Source organism: Neomonachus schauinslandi, chromosome 8 (genome assembly GCF_002201575.2).
Source record: "Neomonachus schauinslandi chromosome 8, ASM220157v2, whole genome shotgun sequence".
NCBI classification, from domain to species: Eukaryota; Metazoa; Chordata; class Mammalia; order Carnivora; family Phocidae; genus Neomonachus; species Neomonachus schauinslandi.
The window spans coordinates 37,553,048-37,579,239 of record NC_058410.1 but is presented as its reverse complement, the minus strand read 5'-3'; the positions used below and the strand labels follow the sequence as shown (position 1 = coordinate 37,579,239).

The window sequence follows — 26,192 nt, the reverse complement described above, 5'->3', positions numbered from 1 at the left end:
AACAAATTGGTGGTTGCCAGAGGGGAGAGGGTAGGGAGGATGGGTGAAATAGGTGAAGGAGATTAAGAGGTACAGACTTCCAGTTATAAGATAAATAAGTCACAGGATTGAAAAGTACAACATAGGGAATATAATCAATAATAGTGTGATAACATTGTATGGTGAACATTGAGTAATGTACAGAATTGTTGATTCACTACGTTATTTTAATTACACTTCAATGAAAAAACAAAAAGTAAAAGAGTGGTATTGATTCACATTAGGCATCATGTATATCATAACTAGTTTTACTCTAACTCCATCATTATATCTTATTTAAACCATTACTTTAATAACTATAAAACATTACCTCATTGTTATTTGTACTATTTGATTATAGTTAACATAAATCATTTATTCAAGTGTTCATTGATGAACAGTACTTTTTTAAGAGTATGGTCTATTTGTGCCTTTAGTCCATTTTTCTAGTTGTGTCTTTTTTTTTTTTAAGTCAGTTTGAAAGTGTTGTATTTTTTTTTTTTTAAGATTTTTAAGTAATCTCTGTACACAGTGTGGGGATTGAACTCACAGCCCTGAGATCAAGAGTCTCATGCTCTACTGATTGAGCCAGCCAAGCATCCTGAAAGTGGGTTTTAATGTCCTGTAGATTACCCTATCCTCGATCCCTGAAAATGAAATTATTCATTTATATACATTTTATTCTTCAGATGACAATCAAAACAAAACACATGATAAAAAAGAGAAGAAGATGGTGGTTCAGAAGCCCCACGGTACTATGGAATACACTGTAAGTATAAACAGGAGGTATAAACATTTGTTAATACCACTGGATTTACATAATGTTTCCCCATGACACATCCTGCCCCTTAGCTGCATTCCTCTTGTGTGCCCATTAATTAATGAAGCTTCTTAAGACCTGTTCTAGGTCATTTCTCTTCTGTATTTTCTCTCTGGGCAATCTCATGTAAAACGGTGACTTGAATTACCTTTGATATGCCAGCGATGGCCAACTTTAGGTCTCATCCCACGCATGCCTTCTGAGTTCCATAACCAGACTCACTTGCCTACTCATCATATCCATTTAGACCTCCAGGCTTGGTATTTTTCCAAAAAGCAATGGCTCCATCGGCCACACATTTCTGCAAGCCAGAACTTTGTCCTTGACATCTTCTTCCCATGACTCTCCATGTTCATTCTTATCCCCTGTGACCATCCAGCCAGATCCCTTCATTTTACTCTCTCATAGATTCATGTTCCTTTACATAATTTATCTCAGTTTATTGATTCACTAATGTGATTGTTATTTTAATGTCTGTCTTGTGCCTTAATTCATGGACCCATGGAGAAAGACCCCTTTTTGGTCACCATTGTATTTCTGGGGCTCGCCGGGTACAGGCTGCCATATTGTTGGATCAGTAGATGAATAATGCTGTGCGTGTGTCCATACTGCACCTTCACAGTATGTGCCGTGTACTCATCTCTCTCCTGCAGCATGAACTCCTGGAGGCCAGGAGCTGTGTCCATTTATCCTAGCTCTGCTACAAAGTGAACATTCAGTTCTAGATTTGTTTTAATTCACTTTGAAGTAGCATTGTTGAGGCATGTTCTCTGACTTCTAATAAGAAAATAAGTGCTGTTGTCATTGCCTGGTTGGGATTTTCTCCTGTGTATATATTTTCTACTCATTGTTCATATGCTGTGCCAGCCTCTATATAAGGCAAACAGCAAGACCTGATCCTTCCCTGGCATTTCTTTTGGAATGGTAAATGATCTCCAAGCCTTCTAGAATCACACAGGAGAGCCTGGCACAGGCATTTCGTGCTCAGTGTTCTGTGAACATCTCCAGGCATCTTTCTGGGGGTTAAAGGACTAGTCCTTTCCAGAAGGGATTTGGGGTAATTTTTCATTTCACTTTACCACAGTCTACAACATGTTTTTGAACCCCATAACACCTCGCACAGTGCCTTACCTCCTAGTAGGTACTCAAGAAATATTGGATTATTTATCATTAAAAACAATATTAACTCTAAAGCCATGTATGTATCCAGCAGTATTACTCACAAGCCCCTCCAAAAAAAATGAGAAGCGGTATTGGCTAGGAGATGCTTCACAAAGTATATACTAAATGATGCAGTGAGAGTAAATAGCAAGCCCCATGTTAACTCCTAGAAACAGGTGATCAAATTAGTAATGCAGCTGTGCCTGCCTGTTTGATTGATAGGTTATGGAGATTAGTTTTACTTGGCAAGTTACTTTTTGTACTTGTCATTGGAAATAAAAGGTGATTCATACCTTTGTGTTTAGAGAACCATGCTAGCACTTACTGGATTACTTGTTTTGCTCCAGAGCTGTGGATGTTCAAGCATCTGTTTAGTTTTTTGGGGTTTTTTGGTTTTTTGGTTTTTGTTTTTTGGCATCTGTTTAGTTTTAAACGTTTAATGATTCCAGTATCTGTCCCAGGGTCTGTGGCTGGATTCTATATTTATGTCTTATCCTTATGTAATAACTCCAGATTGTTAATGTTTTTCTCCTTCCCTAAACTCCCTAAGCAGTATATTCTACAAGTTTTTTCTTAAAAATATGAAGCAAATTTTTTGATCACTTGCCAGGAAGTAAGTGCTGTGAAGCAGGAATTATAATTATCTGTTTGATGAAGGAAGACCCTGAAACATAGAGAAGTTAAGCAAATGACCCAAGGTCACACAGCTAGTGAGTCGCAAATCCACAATTCAGATCCAACAGTCTGGCTCTAATCTCCATTCTCAGTGTGTCTTGTACTGACTCCTAAACCCTGAAACCTCCTAGATGTGAATATATTATGTAAATGTCTAATATTAAAAGAACAATACATGCTTTAAAACATTTTTTTTTTTTTTTTTTTTTTACTTTTAGTAAGGCTGCTTTTGCCCAGGGTAGAAGTAGGGGCATATGGTTGTTAATTTTTCAATGCCTTTTAAAAATACTACCTTGTTCCAGAAATGCTTTGAGGTCATTTTGGTGTCACCTGTAACTATGAATTTGATTAGTCTGAGACCATTCATCTAGTTGGGGGGTTTTTGATGCTCAGACCAGTGGTGAGTTTCATTCTGCTTCTGCATCTTCACTGGTCCACGACGTCCCGTCACCGCCTCATTCAGGACTTACCTGGGGAAGCCAGTTCTGTGTTTCAGGAGAGCCACAGGTCTTGACCCAGGGCTGTAGATGGGAACTTCTTAGTGACACACACCAGAGTGGCCTCCCACTAACAGGTCCCATCCAGTGACCCTAGACAGGGAGTTTGAGATACCGACCTGCCCAGAGGCAGCAGACTTTTTTGGGAAGTTTCCCATCATCTCATTGCCCTCTTTGGTCCCATTTCCCCTCTGTTAGAGAAGGAGAGAGACCTCCTCCTGGGGCATGTATCATAGGTTTCACAGATTTAGACAACATTAATTTGGCTGACCATGAGAAGTTGTCATTTTAATGACTGAACAGTGGGGAAATCAGCCATTAACAGGTCACCATCCAGGAGACTTTAGAGCAGTGAAGAGACTGGCAAGAGACAACATTGAGAATAGAGAAAGTGGCCCTGACTTCTCTGATGGGTGGGGTGGGTACGGTGTATGTGTTTTATTTCTTTTCTACTTACAGTTTTGTATTGTAGCTCATGGACTTCTACTCCATGCAGCTAAGTTGTGCCAAAGCAGATTTAGAAATCTAATTAGTGGACACTGAAATTTGAAGATAAGGGAGCCCAGATATGAACTGATTTAAGACTGCTCTTCCGGGGCGCCTGGGTGGCTCAGTCGTTGGGCGTCTGCCTTCGGCTCAGGTCATGGTCCCAGGGTCCTGGGATCAAGCCCCGCATCGGGCTCCTGGCTCAGCGGGGAGCCTGCTTCTCCCTCTCCCACTCCCCCTGCTTGTGTTCCCTCTCTCGCTGTGTCTCTCTCTGTCAAATAAATAAATAAAATCTTTAAAAAAAAAAAAAAAAAGACTTTGCTCTTCCATGGTTTTATTAAGGCTTGAGAATGTATCCACTTTCTTTTTCAGAATATGTCTGGATAGAACTACTTTTCATTCACTCATATCACAAATAGATGAATGTTGGAAAGGTTTTTTTGTTTTTTGTTTTTGCTTTATATTTTGAATCTTGTTTGTCTGATTATTCTAGGCTGGAAGCCAGGACACCCTAAACTCCATAGCCCTGAAGTTTAACATCACTCCCAATAAATTAGTGGAACTGAATAAACTTTTCACACATACTATTGTTCCAGGCCAGGTAATTCTTCTCTTGTTGGATATTACTTTTTAGAAATTTTGCGTTTATCCTTAATGCCATTTTTAATGCTTCAGTGTCAGTTTCACAGGATTAACATTGGTGATAATGTGCATTGGTTCAATCTTTCCCTTAGATCAAGAATTCTAAAAGCATTCTGGAACTGAGGAACTGTTCAGAAATGAATACTTTGCAAATGATTAACACAGTTTACTTAACTACTTAACTATCATTAGTTTATGTTGTGGGTGTTCCTCGTAGCATCAAGAGAAGTTAAATTTGACCTTTTCTTCTGTAGAATGTAACTCGAACATTCTTAGAATGTTTTATTTAGAAGTGCAAGTTTCAGTTTATTCTGCTCCTGGGATACAAAATGGCCATCATTTTGATTTTAAATTAGGCAGAATTTTGGGGCGCCAGGGTAGCTCAGTCAGTTAAGCGTCCAACTCTTGATCTCAGCTCAGGTCTTGATCTCAGGGGTCGTGAGTTCAAGCCCCGAGATGGGCTCCACACTGAGCATGGAGCCTACTTAAAATAACTAAATAAATAAGGCAGAATCCTGTCGTTTTTGTCTTGATTTGATATCTGAAAAAAATGGTCAGTCAGCCAAAAGCAGAGAAATTCAGTAGGACTATCAAGAAAAAGCCATACGATTTTTTCCCCAGGTTTTTAATACTTTATTTATTAAACTGAATGAAATTGACTAATTGTGTAATTTTGCCACTGTCGGTTAGACCAGCAATTTCTTTTAGTACCTTCCACATATTTAATAATATATTCTTGTATTTCTACTTTAAAACTACATTTAGCCAATAAATATATATGACCCAGTCTTTGGCAGGTCCTGACTGAGGCCAAGTTTCCCCTCCTGTCCATAGAACTGTCTGCTTGCCATGAGCACATGCTAGTTTCATTGCTGACTTATTTGAGCATCTTTCTGTCCCTGTACATGACAGTGACATAGGATTCTTTCAGAATAGATACTGCTACTTTTAAGTACAACTTTACTGAGGAAATGCTGATATTGTTCTTTGCATTTCATTCAAGGGCCCCATATGAAGCCAACAGGCCCTAAGTTGGCCAGTTTGTATTATGGTGCTTTTAGTATTTATGTTCTTGTCAAAAGGAGAAATTAGTGGGGCGCCTGGGTGGCTCAGTCGTTAAGCGTCTGCCTTCGGCTTAGGTCATGATCCCAACGTCCTGGGATCGAGCCCCGCATCGGGCTCCCTGCTCAGCGGGGAGCCTGCTTCTCCTTCTCCCACTCCCCCTGCTTGTGTTCCCTCTCTTGCTGTGTCTCTGTCAAATAAATAAATAAAATGGAAAAAAAAAAAAATTAGCGTACTGCCAGTACTGGGTAGCTGAGGGGAAATATGTATTAAAACTCTTCAAAAATTAATAAAAATTTATCTCCAGGAAAATCAACTGGGGTTTCTTATAATCTGGAGTATTGCTACATAATATGTCCCTGATCCATGGCAGAGAACCTAGGTGTATATTTACTAATTCAAGGCTAAAGACTATAGTCACTAGAGTGTAGGAACGTAATTTAGAGTGACTTCTTACTATTTTAACTATGTCCATAAACAAAATATCGGTACTAGGTTAAGGTCCAATAGCCAACTGGAGGTAAAAGGACTGTTTTATTTTTTTATTTATTTTTATTTTTTTAAAGATTTTATTTATTTGACAGAGAGAGACACAGCGAGAGAGGGAACACAAGCAGGGGGAGTGGGAGAGGGAGAAGCAGGCTCCGTGCTGAACAGGGAGCCCGATGCGGGGCTTGATCCCAGGGCTCTGGGACCTTGAGCTGAAGGCGGACGCTTAATGACTGAGTCACCCAGCCACCCCAAAAGGACTGTTTTAATATGCCAATTGTAATGGCAAAAATGCCCAAAATGGGAGCCCTAAAGCTTTGTTTCCGACTGGCCTTGTGGTAGCTGTTTGACATGGGCAAGTCCCTTCCTTTTTTGGACCTCAGTTTTCTAAGCCCTGAAATTAGGGGGTGGGCCACAATGTCTCTGGTGTCTTTTCTACGATAGCCTCTGCAATGCTGTCTAGCCCCTCATAGAACTAAACAGTTATGTGCTGTTGGCTGTCCCAGGACCCAGCTGTAATCAGGATTTTGCTGACAAAGATAAGAAATTAGGGGTGCCTGGGTGGCTCAGTTGGTTAAGCGACTGCCTTCGGCTCAGGTCATGATCCTGGAATCCGGGGATCGAGTCCCGCATCGGGCTCCCTGCTCGGCAGGGAGTCTGCTTCTCCCTCTGACCCTCTCATGCTCTATCTCATTCTCTGTCTCAAATAAATAAATAAAATCTTTAAAAAAAAAAAAAAAAGAAAGAAAAGAAATCAAGAAGAGTGAAATTGAGGGGCTTTCAAAAACCGTAGATAACTTTTTGTCTTAGTTCCTGGAGGGGTAGGTATTCCTTTCATCTCAGTAGATCTGATAACTCAAAGCTGGGTTTATCTGCTCTGATTCCAAAAAATTTGAGACTCACCCTTCTAGAGACTGATTTGATGGTCACCATGAGGTAGGAAAGGAAACTGGTCTGGCTGGGTGAGTGACCACATGTAAGAGGTGATTTTCAGAGGAAGTTGTAACTTAACTAAAATCTTACTATAGACTTTTTGTTGCTTAAAAGACCAAAACCAATAGCAGACAAACTTTGACTAACTGAGGCATAAAAATTTTTTTAGAAGGTCTTGAGTTTGGCTATTAGTTTGGATACTTACATCAAATTTCAGGACATGTACAAAGAATGTACTTTTGCAAGTAGTTTGTCTTGAGCACACTCAGAAGTTACCTTGCAGAGACATGGTTTAAGTTGTTTTTATATTCACCGGGTACCTTGGCTACACATGCTTAGAAAAATTTCTAGGCTAAAATGATGACAGGTTTGTTTTGTGGTAAAGAATGTGAAGATCTCATATCCATCATTTACCTGTGTGTTGGAGCACACCCAGCATTATTTTCTGAAGTCAGTAGGTAAATTTACCCCTGCCCGTGTTCTAGGCTCACATCCATGTTGAGGGAGCTGGTGTTTTTACTGAGCTTCCCAGCATTCATCAGTCACCTCTATTTACACTGCAATGAACTGTGTAAGCACAAGAATTATCCCTTTGATTTGACATTTGGAACAGGCCAGACAGTAGAATCTTAACCCATGTTGCCTAACACTTGTCAAGAGCTCAGATACAGAAAAATATTCATGGAGAATTGCTTGGAAGAAATGTCATCTATTCATTCCTCTATGTAAGGTAGGTAAGAGAGCTGTCTACCAAGACCATTTAATTTTAGGCCTCTGTAAATTGCTCTTATGGAACTCTACACGTTGGCATTTGCCACTGATCCACATTGAAGATGTTGTAAAGAATGGTCCCCCAAAACTGGTTATTGTATTAACAGTCACTGTGTCATCAAAGACAAGTAGTTCAGCCTGGGATACTCTTTATGAGACTTATGGAGAAAATACTTATGAGACACTGGTTTGTTTTTAAATTCTCACTAATGATGTCCATCCCTTTGCGTTGGTTTTTGGAAACTCAGAACCGGTTTTATGGCTCACACCTCAATGAGTGTTTGGTAATTTTGGAGTACATAGTTTCAGTAGTAATTAGTCCTCATCTTATTTCTCCTTGATACTGGTTTTCCTACCTTTATCATGAGGTGTCTTGTTGTTGCCTCACATTTTTTCTAGATTGAAGAGAGATTTGAACAACTAAAGTTAAAACAGAGACAAGATGGGAAAGAGTGAATAACAAACACTGTTGAACAGTTGTTATATGATTAGTGCTAATTATGTTTTATAACAGCAGAAGTCATCATTTTAAGACTGTATATGATATATGCCAGAATGTCACATGTCTCATTTTAAGTGTGTTGAATGACAGGATCATAATAACATTTCAGGAACCGGTACATTTTGCAGAAGGAGGCTATTTTGTCAATTTGGGAGATTTTAATACTTGTTCTTCGATAAGCTGACAGTGATAGAAGAGAAAGTACTGAGGTTATTGATATTACCTTGTACCACTTACCGTACAATGATTTTACTATGTTAGCGCTCAGGGCCGGCTTAGAGTTAGCAAGCATGGATTTGTTTCATCTCTTCCTGACGCAGGTGTTATGTTTAGAAGCATGCCAGGCTACTCTCTTCTCTCTTCCTTTATACCATTAGTACACTTCCCTGGAAGCTTCTTTCCTCCCTCTCTAAATCTCCCATACTGCTCCAAGTTTCACTTGGACCCACTTTTTGTATATGACCTGCCCAGGGTGCTCACCCACGTTGTTCTCTTCTGTGAGCTCCTGCAGTGTCTGTACGTATGTCCCATACCTTTTGCACTGCACACATTTCTATTATAGAGTATTGTTTCATGGATTAGTCTAGAAGGCCCCAAGGTACTTAGGAGTTTTGCAAAGGCCAAGTAGGCCTCAGCCATGTACTTAGCATGATACTGTGCAGAGAGCAACTGTTCTAAACACTGCCTAGTGTATGCCTGCCCGATTCTTGATCCTCAGCTTTTCTTTCCCATTTGCAGGTCCTTTTTGTGCCAGATGCCAACTTTCCTTCCAGTACCTTAAGATTATCATCATCCAGTCCTGGTGCTACTGTCTCTCCGTCATCATCAGATGCAGAATATGATAAACTGCCTGTATGTATGTCCCTCATGAGCTGACATTCATATTTATCAAATGTATTTTTTGAGTTGTAGAATTTTACGTGTTGTTTTTCACAGGTTGTCATCTGAAATTCCCCCAAAGGGGTGGGGATAAGGATTTTTCATTAGTTGAGAGAAAGCATCCTATCAAAAAGAAACCTGTTCACATTTAAGGTCTCAGAGGCAAAAATGCACACCTCGTTTATGTAAAAGTATGAAGTTAAACTCTCAATGAGACTGATCGTTTATTTGTACGGCTTTTACTCCTATTTCTAGAGAACTTGAACCATGAGTCAAATATGAATTCCTTCATTTAGGTTATTTTCTAAAAACATTTGATGAGCCATTTTTATGGTTTCATACATATGCACATGTTGTTGTTGTTGTTGTTTAAACCTTAATGCTATTTGGATACTTACTGTATTTGTGATAATTTTTGAAGGACAAAGGATATTTGCCTCTTTTTCATGTTCAAGTTAAATAAAAACAAGTTCCTTACAGGGAACTTGTGTGCCTTGATTTATATAAATAATCTGTTTAAACAGTGCTTCTATTTGATTTTGGGAATTTTTACTTTCTTAAAGGATGCTGATTTAGCAAGAAAGGCCTTAAAACCCATTGAAAGAGTCTTATCATCCACTTCTGAAGAAGATGAGCCAGGCGTGGTAAAATTTCTAAAAATGAATTGCCGATACTTCACCGATGGAAAGGTATATGGCCGTGTAATTTGCTTCCTTTTCTTGGACTCCATGGAAAACTAAAGTAGGTTCCAAATTACTCAAGACAGGGGACATTAAAATATCTTTCCCAAAGTTTCATCATAAGATTTCATAAGTGTCCATTTGTTTTCCCCTGTTGGATGCCTGGCATTGTACTTATTATACGATTCTTTGTGACCTTGGATTTATCATTTTCTCTTTCAGTTCTTGGTCCATACATTGCTAGGGAGCCAATATAGTACATGCTTGACAGCAAGGGCCGAAATTAGACTCAGTGAATTTAAAATCCAGTTCTGCTACCCACTAGCTCTGAGACCACGGGCACGGTATTGAGTTGCCTAAGCTTCCATTTTCCTCATCTATAAAATAGGAACAATAGGGGCGCCTGGGTGGCTCAGTCATTAAGCGTCTGCCTTCGGCTCAGGTCATGATCCCAGCGTCCTGGGATCGAGCTCCGCATCGGGCTCCCTGCTCTGCAGGAAGCCTGCTTCTCTCTCTCCCACTCCCCCTGCTTGTGTTCCCTCTCTCGCTGTCTCTTGCTCTCTGTCAAATAAATAAATAAAATCTTAAAAAAAATAAAAAAATTTAAAAAATAAAATAGGAACAATAATAAAATTTAATCTGTAGGAGGGTGGTAATTAAAAGGGATGGTCACTGTAAAGATCTTAGCACCTAACTTGGAAAATGTGAAATTCTCAACCCATTTGCTGCTGGAGATGCTGATATTAAAAATAATGTCTGTTACGTTGTATGGTTAGTTTTATGATTGTTGGTGTGGTTTACAAAGCAAATCCAGCTTTTAGTGAGCCTCTGAAGAAAGGGTTATGTTGACATAAAGTGAATTCCTGTTGTTCATAGTGGAGACTTCATGCCAGGTTCCAAATGGTAGGAAAATACATTATTAATGTGCATTTATAACTTTTGCAACCAAGAATAAGTAGTGCTTGCAATGCAAAATTTTTCACAAAGATGATCCGTTACTCATTAGGAGTACCAAGATAAATGGTCTACCTACAGGGAGTCCTCTGTGGCCTGCTGTCTCTGAGATAAAACCTATAAAATCGTAAACTGGCCAAGCTTCAGACAGACGGGCCCACCAAATTACTGCTTTTTTACTATTAGCTTCCACAGTTTAGTTGTATTTATTTCTGGCTGCAGAAATTTCATATTCCTGTCTGTGTCAAATTTTGCTGAATGTGGCCTTTCTAAACATTTCAGAGAAAAATGTTAGGACTCTCATTTGGCACCATGGCTGTGAGACAGATGCTTCCTTAGCCCAGTACCATGCACTTGTTGGACACGTGGTGAACGTGTGCTGAGTGAGTTGTAAGGCACCCAGTTCTCAAGTGGGAAAGCACTTGGGACAGCCCCTCCCATTTACAGGGAACCAGGGCGTGTGAGACATAGACTTGCAACCCAAGGTCCCACCACAATTGTGCTATGACAGCGACTGTGCCAGAACTATAGGCTTGGCTGACTGCCTCCCCACACGGTGGCCACCATCGCATTTCTGCAGCCGGTTGTCCTAGCCCTCTGACAGGGGACGCGGTTGTCACGGAGGAGACCATGCTTCCCCGGAGTCAGCAGAAGGGCAACATGAGTTCGTTAAAGCAGCTTGTGGTGGTTGCATTTCTGTCTGTAGTGATTCTGTCCTGTCCCTTTCTCCCACAGGGGGTGGTCGGAGGCGTCATGATTGTTACTCCCAACAACATCATGTTTGACCCTCACAAGTCTGATCCCCTGGTCATTGAAAATGGTTGTGAGGAGTATGGCCTCATTTGCCCCATGGAAGAGGTGGTTTCCATTGCTCTCTACAATGACATTTCCCACATGAAGATCAAAGATGCCTTGCCATCGTAAGAGATTTCTTTGTTTACCAAACAAACAAACAAAAAAACCTCGGGTGTTTGGAGAATCAAACACAATTAAAAAGTGAGGGCATTGGCAGGAGTGAGAGATTGTGTAGAGGGGAATTTGAAGGTGGAAGATTTGTGCAGTAAATTTTTTTAAAAACAGAGAAATGAGAGGAAATGGAGATAAAGGGGAAGGTTGAACATACAAAAACGAAAGGAGAAAAGCAAAAATGCCAGCACATAGAAGTGGTATTTCTTTGACTTATTTTTCTGAAAAGCATTGTGTGTTCTTAATTAATGAAAGAAGAAATGAAGTTTCTCTGAAGGAATGTTAGGCTGCCAATAAGAGAATAGTGTTTCTCTCTCCATTTAGTTGTTACACAGAGTTGTGTTCTTCTCATTCAAATTCTAGGATAGGATCAAATTCCTGACTCATGTTTTCCCTTGATCTGCATGGAGAGAGCTCGGCGTGGACCGTGTGGGGGCCACTGCCTCTGTATCAGACCACCTGCAGTGGTGTGAAGAGGGAGAAATACTGGCCTGTTTGTCTCTGAAATGTAGATGAATATTACCTTAGGCTTGATTATTTTTGTCTTCTAAAACTGAGGGTGTTTTTGGCAAGAGAGAGAAGGAAGCTCCCCATGAAAAAAGAGAAGGAGGGTTAAGAAAGCTCAGGGAATCGATTCATTTGGAGGGATGATTGGATTCTTGCTGTCACTTTGTCAGTGTTTCTATTTCTCTATGTCCACTAGAAGTAAAAATCTTTAGAAACCCTCAGTGATAGGAAGGTAGAGGGAAAGCAATGGGTCCTAATTGTGCAAAGGGAAGCTAGCCCCTGGGACTTAGAAAAAGAAGGGAAGATAATTAGAGAACTAACCCAGACACAAAGTCCTTAGGGGTTTATACCAGCAGGTTTCCCTGGACTCTCACAGTCCTTGGCATCTGACGCACTAGGGCCTTACCCAACTCCCGGCATGGGCACTGAAGTGGAATTTCTAAATCCTGCCAGAAGTATCCGAGTGAGAGGTGTAGGAGGCAGTGTGGCAGGCCAGGCAGTTCTGCATGATGACTAAGTCTGGAGCCACACTGTCTGGGTGTCCCTGGCTCTGCCACTCATGGTTCCGTGATCTGCCCGAGTTACTCAGTCCCGTGCCTCAGTTTTCTCATCTGTTAAATGGAATGAATAGTATTCTTCAGCTTATAGGGCTGTTTTAAGAACTAAACGTACTGAGGGACACCTGGGTGGCTCAGTCAGTTAAGCAGCTGCCTTCGGCCCGGGTCGTGATCCCAGGATCCTGGGATCGAGTCCCACATCAGGCTCCTTGCTCAACAGGGAGCCTGCTTCTCCCTCTCTCTCCCTCTGCTTATGCTTTCTCTGTCAAATAAATAAAATCTTTAAAAAAAAAAAAAAAAAAGAACTAAACGTATTGATACACCAAGACTCTTAGAAAATAGCCTGATACCTACCAAGTATAAGCTGTTATTATGTGAACCTTTCATTCATTTCTGAAACTCTGTTCATCGTTCTGGGGAATCTTGTCCGTACAGTTGAGGCTTCTACTTCATCTTAGTGCATGCCTCTTGGGTGGCAAGTGTATGCAGATGAGTGGGTCATGGCCTTTGCCCTTGAGGAGCCTGCAGTCTCCTGGGTGCAAGAGACAGATGGAGAGAAGTGATGACTAAGTGCGTTGTATGCGCAGAAGTGCGCACAGCATCCCATGAGGACCCCTGGGAGGGAGCGGCCAGCTGCCTTGGAGTCTCAGGTGGAGGCAGAGAAGAGGACGTGAGGCATTAGTTCTGGAAATAAGGAACGAACATTAGGTTCTCTGTGACAAGAGGAAAGAAGATGAGAATGAGGAGAGATACAGTTCAGTTTAGAAGTGGATGGCCAGGCAAATAGGGCATTTCTTGCCCGATGATTGGGGGGTGGGAGGGATGGGGTAGCTGGGTGATAGACATTGGAGAGGGTATGTGCTGTGGTGACCGATGATGGCTTCTAATGGAGGAATAACTGGCACATCTTCAGCTCAGGATGTTAAATATTCTTTTTAATAATAGAAAAGGAAGGTACATCTTTACAGAAAGATTTCCCTCATTGTGAGATTGTGTTTAACAATCTGGGGTACGGGGTTAAAGCTGTAGCTGGAGGGAGAGAGAAGAGTTAAGAATTGGCTCCTACTGTGTTCAGTTTATTTCGGAATGGTGCAGATTCCTGCCTTGGATGCAAGTGTGTGAAGACTTTGCAGTCTAGTGAACAGTTTGTGCCCCAGTGGGCAAAATAGAGTGTGTGAGTGGGATCAGTGTGATATAAAATTAGTATTGACTTCAGAATTCCATCAATTGTTTAAAAGTTAAAAATAGCTTAAAATTTCATTATTACTAGAAGTTGTAAAACGAGTACAAATGATCTAACTGCAGTGTGCAAATCGTTTTTTTTAAGAGCGTGTGTGTGTGTGCGTGTGTGTGTGTGTGTGTGTGTGTGTGTGTGTGTGTGTGTGTGTGTAAGATCTGCCGGTCCTCACCTTCACGCTTCGTATTTCGTGTGTGGGACGTTTCGTAAGTCCAGCTTCCCCAGACGGAGAATAGGAAGGTAACAACTGGAGGGATTACTGATCAGTGTTAGGTGCCTGGCTGAGTCTAGAAAACATTAACAGTTGTGCCAGTTGGCTCCACTGTGTACTTTGCCCCAGCAGTGCTTGGCAACTGCAGCCCAAAAAACAGTTAAATTACTCCCCCCTTGGACTAGGTAGATGAACAAGAAGGGAGGGTTAAACAGGGTCGTATAGGAGGCTGAGCAGAGTGCAGTCACATCTGTTCGTGGGAGTCAACTAGGCAGAGAAGGAAGAGATGAGAAGGGGTCTTGGATGTTCATGGAAGAAAGTTTTGCTTATTAACCAAGTATGTGAAGAGCCGAGTTTCTTTGTTGTAAGACTTCTTATAACCTTTAAGATGCCAAGTTAAATGTGGGGTCCTAAACTGGAAATTAGGACACGTGACACTAGTTTATTTGACTCTTTCATGTCTTGGGGGATGCTAGAATTGGGTAGGACATTTTTGTGCATGCAGGTTCCTGCAGAACAGAGACACTGTCAAAATCATCATTTAGCATGTGGCATGGAGGGGCTCAACACATGTGTATTGAATTGAAATGAATTATGAATTAAAGAAGTTTTTTCAAGCATCTGTCAGAGCCTAACAATTATGTAGGCTACTATTGGAAAAAGCATGGATGTTCCATGCATGTGATTTATAAAATAAGTTTGGGGAGATAGTCTTATAACTTGAGAACTTCCTGGTACTTTGTGGCTTTCTTGCCCTAGTAATTTCAAAGCCAGAATAATAAAGTGTTACCTGAACATGATCTAGCCTTTTTAGAAAACAAAGTTATTTCTGAAATCTAAAAATGTTATTTTTATAAAGGGTCTTTATATATCTGTGTCTTAACCCAGTATCAATACTAAGGTAAGTGAAAATAGAGGTTACTCAAAATCTTGCCAGGCATGGCTTAAAAATTACGTTTCTTGACCGTTTATTTTAAACTTTGGAGAACATGTCTAATCAATATTTTTGTATAATTCAGATCTGGGTAGAAAAGCATCTGTTGTTAAGGGACAGTATGTTTCCGCTGATAAACCAGTGCCCATTGCCATAAAGTAAAATGATATTGTCATGAGTCAAGAAATTAAGAATTTTAACCTAAGTATTTTAAGAGCTTACTTGATTTACTTTTCTATAAATTTTAAAGTGTAAAATGGAGCGGGTGCTATATATTCACAGTAATAGTGGAAGATTCTTGCATCTCCCTCAGGAGTAGAAGGATATCTGTTATTGGAAACATTAGGTCCAAAGTGCTGAAGCTCAAAATTAGGGTTCAGGGCTAGTAATTTGTACAACAGTTAAATGAGTAGCTACTCAGTCAATGAGCCATTCAGATTTAACATAAATGGTTTATATACTATTTTATAAAAAGGAACAGCTTTGAATATTTAAAGAATTTAGGTCATAGTAGTAAAACATTTCCTTTTCTTTGTCCTTTCCTTCATGAATATCAGAAGCATTGTTTCATCATTGAAAATCTGGTGGGTGATAGCTCCATGTTCATAAATGACTTCAAAAATCATTCATATCCTTCTAGTAGGATATGCAGCTCTCATGGTACTTTGTTTTACCCCTTCTTGTGGCTTATTTATGTTTTATTTTGAAGTCAATTTCTGATTTCATTTCCTTATTCTGAAATCATTTCAACATAAATTTAAGTTGTGGTATATTTATGTTTTAGTTTTCGGTTGGGTTTTGTTTTAATTTTTGCCTTTCCTCCATTTTGTTTTTGGTTTTGTTTTTAACATTCCATGTGCACCCACCATTTTTCCCCCGACAGTGACCTACCTCAGGATCTTTGTCCTCTGTACAGGCCTGGAGAATGGGAAGACCTGGCTTCAGAAAAAGACATCAACCCCTTCAGTAAGTTCAAATCTCTCAACAAGGAAAAACGGCAGCAGAATGGGGAGAGAACCATCACTTCAGATTCCAAATCCATAAGACCTTTGGAGAAGTCAACAGAATACATGCACATGAAGCCCTCAGATGGCTCTCTGTCAGGAAAGGTAAAGACACTCAAGTCTTCTACAGAGGCAACCAGTGGATCTGCCACAGTGACTAAGGTCAGCAAGGAACCTTCTGACACTCGTGCTGCATTTGAATCTATAGCCAAAGAAAATTCCCTTTTAGGGGAAGATGATGACTTTGTTGACTTGGAAGAACTTTCTTCTCAAACTGATAGTGGAATGGACAAAAGAGACACCTCAAAGGAGTGCCTTTCTCTTGACCCAAAAGAGCTAAGGAAGGCTAAGTCCCGCATCATCGGTTCCACTACAGAAATGCAGGTGCAGTCAGCCCTGAACTTTTCAGGAACAGATAATGACGCTGAACTGAAGGGGGCCCTAGATTTAGAAACCCGTGAGAAGCAAGATATAATGCCAGAGGTGGACAAGCAGTCTGGTTCCCCAGAAAGCCAGGTGGAAAACACACTGAACATACATGAAGATCTAGATAAAGTTAAACTCATTGAATATTACCTGAATAAGAACAAAGAAGGGTCACAGTTAACTGAAAACTTGCCGAAGGCAGAATTAAGTGATGGCAAAAGTACTGAGCCAGTGGGAATAGATATCACCCTTAGCAGTTCTCTTCCCCAGGTAGGCGGTCCCCCAACTGAGGGCAGTAAGGAGCCAGATAAAACCTGGGTGAAAGAGAGAGTGTCCCTCCCATTGCAACTGGCCTCTTCTACAGAAGAAAATGTGAATAAAGGGTCTTTAGACACTTCTTCAGAATCTACCCTGGACAACAGCTGCCAAGGGGCACAAATGGATAATAAGTCCGAAATTCAGTTGTGGCTATTAAAGAGAATTCAGGTACCCATTGAAGGTAAGCCACTTTTCTTTAGTATCTTTATATCCTGTCGTACAGTTGGCTTTCTGAAACTTGTCAATACAAGTGAAATTAGAACAGTTGTTTGAGAACAGTGTTCTCTCAGTAGAGCTTATCTTTGCTGATAACATTAATTGGGGGAAAAAAAACTTAGCATTATATAGTATCTATTTTGGAACTTGAACTGTGACATAGATTTCTAGTTCAAAAATAGTTTGTTTTTTAATTTCAAGGAACTTTCCTTTTCTCACCTTGAATTTCTAAATCATAAGGGGTTTGAAATGTCTTTGAAGCTATTTCAGTTCTAAGCCAAATTGCCTCATGGTGTAAGTGGGTCCTCAGTATCATTCACTGAGATGTATTCTTGTGAAGTGCCACATTTTGTTGGTTTTATGTGATGCAGAACAAACCGAAACATGCAAAGCTTTTCCCTTTTGTGCTAAAGAAGGTCTGGAAAATGTGATTACTTCTAATTTGATGGTGTTTTTGTCATATGTTTTGGTTTTCTGTCACTAAGAGGGGATTGGGAACTATTCTTTATAAGTTAAAGGTTTTTCACCAGTATTGTCAATATTGAGGAAGGTTTTTTTTATGTGTGATTCAGATATACTTCCTTCAAAAGAGGAGAAAAGCAAGACTCCACCCATGTTTCTGTGCATTAAAGTAGGAAAGCCGATGAGAAAATCCTTTGCCACTCACAGTGCAGCCATGGTCCAGCAGTATGGCAAACGAAGAAAGCAGCCAGAGTACTGGTTTGCTGTTCCTCGGGAGAGGTAAGGGTGGGCTAAAATGGGAAATGTTGGTCCATTAGATTCTAATTGCACCTCGATTTTTTTTAGATCTTTAATCTTATTCTTGAGTAAGACATTTCTCTTAGTTGTATATTTTAGAATTTCTAGAAGGATTTTTTTTTCTGCTAATGAGTGGTTTCAGTTCAGCAAATTTGAGGTCATCTCTGCTGAAACCCTTTTATATACACAGTTGAATTTTAAATGAAAGAAGATTTAGATATTCTCAAGTGCTGGTAATTGGAAGTGCAATTCTGTTAAGAATAAAAGAATGCCATGGAGCAGATCTAAACCTCTCTAAGGACAGGAGAGAGACATGGGTGTAATTCTTAAAGTGCTTATTATTCTAGGGAACTAAAGTTTGTTTTGGCCTTAAGGAGGGAGTGTCTGTGACTCAGCAGCATGAAAAGTGTGATATGGGCTCACCTGGGTGGGTTTCAGGGACTGTACTCTCTAGAGAGATTTGTATTTTTAAATTGCCAAAGAAGAAGTGTTATTGGTTATATGAGTCTAGGAGAGCAGGGATAATGGCATAGGAATTTTTTAGCAGTACATCATTAAGGACATCTTTATAATAGAAAATAATTAGGAGATACTATTTTTAGAAAAAATTAAGTGTTTTCCTTTTGTATGTGTGGTAGAATAAAAATGTCTTTACAGAGGTCTTGCAGTTAGTTTTCAAAATTGTAAAACTCACACATTTTTCCTCTTTCTACCTAGTCGTTAACATTATCATCTGGGCAGACCTCTTGGCTAACACACCTGCCAAGAACGAATATACTCAGCAAACTTCCTTAAGCATGAACTGTTAATAAAGCAAAATTAAATTCCAAGCAAGAGCACACCTTCTGGTTGATTAGTATCCAGAATACTTCTCATTGAGGGAGTTGCCCTGTTTTAATAAATTATAGTTTAACAGGAAAAATAGTTAATAGGATTTTAATTAATGAATTTGCCAATATCTGTTCCCTGTCTTAGATACAAACCCATGTTAACATGGACATTCAACATAATTTTTGTGTTTACGTATTATACTTTTCTACCTATGCCTGCAACTGCCACGGTGTTTCATGGAAACTTTCAGGATATTGGGGAGATAAAAAAGAAAATGAATGTCTTTTATTACTTAAAAATGTTTCAACAGAAACAATGTAAATTTCTGAAGCCCTGTTAAAATCAGCATGCTAAAATCAAATTTTACACTCAGCAATTCCTTAGAGATTTAGGCCCACTCCTCATTTTATAGATGAGGAAAACAAAGCACTGAAACTTTTCAGCCACGTTGCTGGTGATGTGGACTTACAGGGTCTACCAGAAAAATTACCTGTTATATGTATCACTTTTTCTTTGGGCAGATGTATTGTTTATAATATAAGGAAATTGTGGGCTTTTTCCTATTTTATTATCTTTAATGAAACTACACACCAAGGACTCTTCTAGAATAAGTATAGCAATCCCACACATGTAGTTATTATATTACTGTCATTTTTTAACCCAGAAGAAATTTGTAATGTTGAAATACTTCTCTTTGATCTTATACGGGTGGTTTTTGTGGGCCTTTAATTTTTTAATTTTTTAATTTTTTTTGAGAGGGGTGGGTTAGGGGCAGAGGGAAAGGTAGAGAATCTCAAGCAGCATGGGGCTCGATCTCAGGACCCTGAGATCATGACCTGAGCTGAAATCAAAAGTCCCACGCTCCACTGACTGAGCCACCCAGGCTCCCCTTGTGGCCTTTTTAGAGTAGGTCACTTTTTGAATTCCATTATATTGTATTTTATGTACTTAGTTTTCTTTCTTAAACTAATGCATTAGCCAAGCATTTTCTGGGAAGTATTATATCTCACTATGTTATTGATGGATTTCTTTGTAGAGATGTTAGGAAATTTTTGTTTTAATTGTTCTTCTTTGTGTTTCCCTTTCTACCTACCCTACAGGAAGCCACATTTTAGTTTAAGACTGGGAAAGATGGAGCAGTTCTATAGTTAATTCCCACCTAGAACTCTCAGGTGCAGAGTGAGAAATAAGAGAAGGTTGTTTTTATTTGCAATTTATGAAAATCTTTCGAACTTCAGGCTCAACCAAGTCCTTAAGGAGCTAAGCCGTGGCATGCAATGCGTTCCTCATTTGTGGATTGAGGAATGATCATTTCTGGATTCCCTTGCTACATCAAATGGAGCAGTTCTACTTGCTTTTCTATTTACTGGATCCCTGCATCCATTGGAGTTTCAGGAGCAGAGTGAGGTCCCCCTAGCAGTGGCTCCCTTTCAAGGTTAAAGTGTCCTCTCATAGACCTTCCGAATGTGGCATGTTATTCTCATTGGAGGTCTCTTTGATTCCTCCAGTGCATCAAAGCTCCTTGTCACAGGAGATTAATATTCTGATGTTGACATAGCTTCACAGATGTGTTTCACTATTCCTCTCTGTTGTTCCTGATATTTTTAAAACATGTTTGTTTTTTCCCCTTTTGTTACTATTACTAAGAAATTAACTCTACCAAAATATTTCCTTCTTCACTTACGACGTGCTTTGTGGTTTCCACGGTGCCATCACCAAAAGAACAGTCTACCAAGTGAGAAAGTGGGGAGGGCGGGAGGCAGGGGAAGGAATCATATAGTTGCTATTTATCCTCTTTGTTTGGGTTTTTCCCCCTGCAATCCTTGTTATTTCAATTTTAGATACAAAACTCCCTAACTACCTAATAATGGTTTTGTTTAACTTGGTCGAAATTGTCAGAAGATGTGACCACTGTGGATCCAGCAAAGCTGGTGATTTCCTCCTACACACCCGTACACAGCTACTTGAGACTTGTGCACATTCACTGAGGATGAGGTGCCTGTCAACTTTAAACCCTCCCTGTCTCCCTTGCAGCTTCCAGAATCACACACTTTTCTTCCTGAGGAGGACAGTAGTCTGCTTGGGAGATTTGCCTTGTCCAGAACCTGGGGCATCCAGGCTTTTCCTCCTCTCACTCTTGGTGCTCATTTAAACTTGAGGACGGTAGATCGTTTCACCTTATATTAATCGTCTAGTACAGGATTTCTCAGCCTTGGCACTATTGACATTTTGAGCTGTTTAATTCTTTGAGGGGATGTCATTTGCATTATAGGATGTTTAGCAGCATCTGTGGCCTCTACCCATGAGAAGCCAGTTGTACCTCCCCAGTTGTGACAACCAAGAGAGTCTCCAGACATCGCCTGGGGGAGGAAGTTGTCTGAGGGACAAAATAACCTTACACCGAGAACCACTGGTCAAGTATGAGACCATTAGACCGGGCCTATACACCATTCTGAAAGTGATTATGAACCATAATAGCCAAATAATTTAGGGCTTTGACTACTTAAAACTTTTGTTATACTCAGTGGTGTTCACAGTACCTTACTGATCTGTATATACTTTGTTTCCTTTACTCAACCCTAATTTTTTTGCAGAGAATTTCATTAAAATTTTTTAATTTAGTTATTAAACTATGGTTTTAGGTCTATAGAAACAAGACCATTGCTCCTAAAGAAATAATTTATCTGGAAGAAAATCCTAAATTGATAGAATACAACAAACGAGAAGGTCTGTGATATTGACAAGCATGTATTTTTGCCCCTTTACTTTGCACTTTACTTTGAACTTTCTATTGCTCGGTCGGGTGGAATGATGAGTCACAGATTCAGGCCTTGATGGATGAGAATTCCTAGGAATAGTGTGCCTTAGAATAAGATACTTTATCCATTTGAAACATAGTTTCTTAATTTGGAAAGTGGGCCATTGTGGAGCATTAAGTAATTAGATCATGTTTGGACACTGAGTGCATTGGACCTGGCAGGTGTTGGGCTAGTTCTAGATAAGTAAGATTGGGAGTCTACCTTTAGAAGCTTATTAAAAGCTCTTGAAACGGTTCCTAGTACTTTTTAGAGACTTTATATGATTGTATTTCATAGATTTGGATACTGTTCTATGTGAAAAATGTAATTGTCTTTTTTTCTCAATACTAAGATTATTTCTTTTTTTTTGGGAAGAACCAATAATTCCTGTTCATATTGAAACATGTTTTTATCCCCAATTCCTTATGATCTCAATTCGTGAAATGTTTTATAATAATTGATTTCATATTATCCAACTTTTAAAATAAGATGGAAGTAAATGGCAGGAATTATGTAGAATTTGCCAAGTCATGCATAAATGTTAAATCCAAACTGAATTAATTGGTTAGTGTGATTCGTGTAATAAGTAAGGTAATAAGAGAAAGGAAAGGGAGAGCCTGTGGATGTTTTAAAAATTTTTTAAACTTGAAAATAATTATGCTAAGATAATTTTAGCAACACTTGAACGCACAGGTAAGTTGGGGGGAAGCAGAATCTATTTTGCAGTCTGCTTTTTCCTGCACTTAATGTTACACACATTTTCTACATGAAATAGCATGTTATTATATGTATACGAACAACATAGTTAGCACCCCTAATACATTCCCTGAATGATTTAATGATGCTCCTGCTTTTGGATATTAGATGGTTCCAAATTTTTTGCCATTAGAAGCAGTGTTACATTAAACATCTTTATAAAATCCTTTAGGTAGTCTTACCAAGTCAGAGGATATGTTTAAGGCACATGAAAGTGTGTAACAATTTATATACCACCAGCATGAGAAGGACCCTTTTCTCCACATGATGGGAAATCTAAGTCCTATGATTCTTTATCAGTTTGGTAAGGAAGCAAATGCAGCTTTAAAATCATTTTTGTTTTGTTTTAAAGATTTTATTTATTTATTTGACAGAGAGAGAGCATAAGCAGGGGTTGCTGCAGAGGCAGAAGGAGAAGCAGGCTCCCCGCTGAGCAGGGAGCCCATTGTAGGGCTCAATCCCGGGACCTTGGATCATGACCCGAGCTGAAGGCAAATGCTTAACCGACTGAGCCACCCAGGTGCCCCTTTAAAATCGTTTTTGTTTTGGGCTCCCTGCTCAGCAGGAGTTGGGCTCCCTGCTCAATGGGGGAGTCTGCTTCTTCCTCTCCCTCTGCCCCTCCCACCCCTGATCATGCTCGATCTCTCTCTCTTATCCTCTCTCTCTCTCTCGCAAATGGATGGATAAAATCTTTAAACATAAATAAATAAATAAAATCATTTTGTTTTAAAGTTGATTGCTTGGTATGTGACATTTGTTTATATAAAGTAAGTTCAATAGTGGCCTGAGGCTTTTTATTCTAGGTGACTCCTTTAATAATAAAAATTTATTTATACCTTGATATACAAATATATATTTAATAATTATTCTAAAATACCGTGTTCTCTAACCAGCTTCTTTTTAAGATCAGCAAGCACTTTGATTTATATATGATGGTTATATTTTGTGCCTGTCCACATTTAGAATAAACTCAAGTACAAGTTAAGTTGATTCTGTTTTAGAAAGCATGATATTTTCTTTTGTAATGTCAAGAATAACTGATGTTCCTGAGCATTTTATGAAAGTTGAGTTGTTTAATGCTTTCAAAATTATAATGAGTAACATACCCATGAGCGCAGGTATCTGTCCTTTTAGAAGGTGCTATCCGTGTTGTGTGCATGTTTCTCACATCCAGTCTTTGGGCAGTAGTAGTACTTCCTGAGTGATAGATTCTTTTTTTTTTTTTTTTAAAGATTTTACTTATTTATTTGACAGAGAGATAGAGAGACAGCACAAGTAGGCAGAGTGGCAGGCAGAGGGAGAGGGAGAAGCAGGCTTCCCGCTAAGTGGGGAGCCCGATGCAGGGCTCAATCCCAGGATCCTGGGATCATGACCTGAGCCGAAGGCAGCCGCTTAGCCGACTGAGCCACCCAGGCGCCCCATGAGTTATAGATTCTTTTTGTAGAGTTCTGCATGGTTGCCTAGCCCAAAGCATAGAAACAAGTGTTCAAGATCCCATTTTTAGGAACGGTGCCTTTTCTTTAGGTCAGCATTTCCCTCAAAGGTATTCAATGGAAACCCATCCCATGGACAAGTAATAGGTGTTTTGTAGTTAAATATGGTCCATAGTCAGTGTTCATCTCTAGAATAGATTTATGCTCATAGTTGCTGTTCTCTTAATAGGTTTTTATAGGAATTTCTTAGTTTAATTTTCTGTTTTCCATTTTTCCTGATATTGGGATAATAGAATACAGTTGATTTATTTTATCTCTATTTATATTTTAATTCTATGAGATTACTTGGATATTCATATATAGAGAGATTTATTTGTATTTAAAGACTTTATATATATATATACATATATATATATAGACTACATTAGTCTGATTTCTGTCAGTCTTAAAGTCTTTACTATAGTACATAGAATTTGGGATTTATTTCCCCTTTTCACATTTCTAGAAGTAGCAGCCACACATACAAAGACCATATATGTAATCTTTTGGTCATCAAAGCTATTGTATTGTTAGGAGTGACTGGTTGATGGCAGATCCTGGTCAGGATCTTTTAACTATCTGTGTATCTTCTTCTCATTTTCAAACGTGTTCACTCTTAGCTTTGGAATATTTAGAGTGAAGCTTGAAAGCCACCCGTACTGAGCTTTTCATGATGTGCCATCTGTCTGAAGTTGTATTCATTTTTAAACCATGAGTCTAAGCTTCTTTGGAGCCTGATAGAATTCTGGTGCCTGAATCACAACTTTATAAAGTGCATCAGATTATTCTGGTTGAACACATACTTTTAAATGATGCTCCATTGATACCTTCATCATCCAAAGCAGGATTGCCACTCTTAAGGGGGGAATATCAAAGAAATTACGAGCTCAACATTCAGTTTCCCCAGCTCTAAGTGAGAGAGGGTTAAGAGGGCAGGCAGAGTGCTCAGTCCATGCCCCCCTTAACCCTTTCCTGGCATGGTACTCTGGATGGTTAGCTCACTTAAAAGTCATGAGAGTTTTGTGAGGCATGTAGTGTTATTCCTCATTTTACAAACGAGGAAAGGGGACGTACTGGTTTTCAACACCTTGCTCAAACTGGCAAATATCAAATCCATTTGATTTCAAATCCCATTCTCCTAAATAGATACTAGAGCAGGCAGCTGAAACTGCCTTAATTATACCCTTTATTTAGGCTGACAAATCACTGAAACAGGGATGGGAGATACTGCAAACATTCAAGGTTTTTTCTTGACGAGCGAGGGGCTGAAAATATGCAGCATCCCCAAATGGATTCATATCCTTGGGCCTTGCCGAAGTGCTCTCCATCTGACTAAATGTGTTTCACTAATTATGAGGAGAGGAAGTGACTGATATTTTATGGATGATACTCCATGGGTGCTCATTAATTGAACTGAGGTGGTCTAATGAGAACATTGTATAGAAATAAAGAGCTTGACTAAAGTGTCCTTTCTTTAATATTAGGTAGTTTAACTTAGTTGCAGGCTGGTTCTAGCATTGGCTTATTATTAGAATGAACTTTTATGTGCTACAGTGGTTATCTGGTCCCAAACAAACAGAACACTACAATATTCCTTGCTCTGAAACTCGTCTCACAAGATCCAGTTACTTTATTTTACATGACTCTTCTGTGAACACAGTGCTTGAACCTAAACTGTGGCTCCCTATTCTCTAGTTCCTCCCCTTAAAATCTATTTTGTTACCTTATAGCCAAAATACTCTTCTCAAAAGGTCTTTTGATTGTGTCACATTGCCACAAAAAATATCCTAAGCCTTCAGAATTAAAGTCTAAACCCCGTGTTCATTTGTTAAAACTCTTTACATACTCACCTGCCTTCCCCACTTTTTCTTCATTTGCCTGAATCTGTGACTTTACTAAGATTGGTCATTTTATGGGTTTTGCCTGCGAGGCCTAGGACCTTTCTAGCTTGGCACCTTTTAAAAATACTGTATTCCTGAACTCGGGTGGTTCCCCTCTCTTCTCTAGCTGTGCAGATCCTTTGTTTCCCAAAATAGTGCCCCCACAATGATCTCTTCCCCAGACTGGCAGTAACCGTCTTTTCTCAACCTACACTTCATGGGTGAACAACCCACAGACACAGAGGCACTGAGGGGGCAGGGGAGGAATTGAAGTCTGGCACCTTTTCCTCTGACAGGAGCAATCTTAGTTTCTAAATTCAGAAATATTGAGGACTAAAGCCTGTGAAGGAGTATGTTCTGTCTCATAGAGATGAAAGCCTATAGAGTTAACAAAGAATCCATGGCTTAGATGCGTGGGTGCCAAACTTAGCTTTGTAATAAAACCATCTAGGAGCCTTTAAACAGAGAGAGTACCCAGGTCCTTCCCTGAACATCCTGCAGCTTCGGATTTGGAATGGAATTCTAGAATCTGGGAGGTGTCCTCCATTTTATGATAAACAAAGGGAGATTATTGTGTTCTTATTTTACCTTAACATTCTATAGCATTTGATACCATTGACCATCATCCATTTCTTTGACACCCTCTATCCTTCTATCATTCCTTCCCAGTCTTTCCTTCTTGTTTCCTCATGAAATGTTACCCCTTAAATGACCCTTTCTGTTTCTCACTATATATACAATTGCCTGCACC

The 26,192-nt window shown here is 39.5% G+C and overlaps 1 protein-coding gene across 1 annotated transcript in view; it reads left to right on the top strand.

The window, feature by feature from the left end:
* NCOA7 (nuclear receptor coactivator 7) overlaps positions 1–26,192 on the top strand; it is a 148,297-nt gene that overhangs the window by 88,714 nt on the left and 33,391 nt on the right. The window contains exons 4-10 of the mRNA XM_021693370.2: positions 708–787; positions 4,151–4,258; positions 8,795–8,908; positions 9,499–9,624; positions 11,305–11,489; positions 15,865–16,910; positions 17,518–17,686. Coding sequence (XP_021549045.2) covers positions 708–787; positions 4,151–4,258; positions 8,795–8,908; positions 9,499–9,624; positions 11,305–11,489; positions 15,865–16,910; positions 17,518–17,686 — 1,828 coding nt within the window. The remainder of the gene's footprint in view (positions 1–707; positions 788–4,150; positions 4,259–8,794; positions 8,909–9,498; positions 9,625–11,304; positions 11,490–15,864; positions 16,911–17,517; positions 17,687–26,192) is intronic.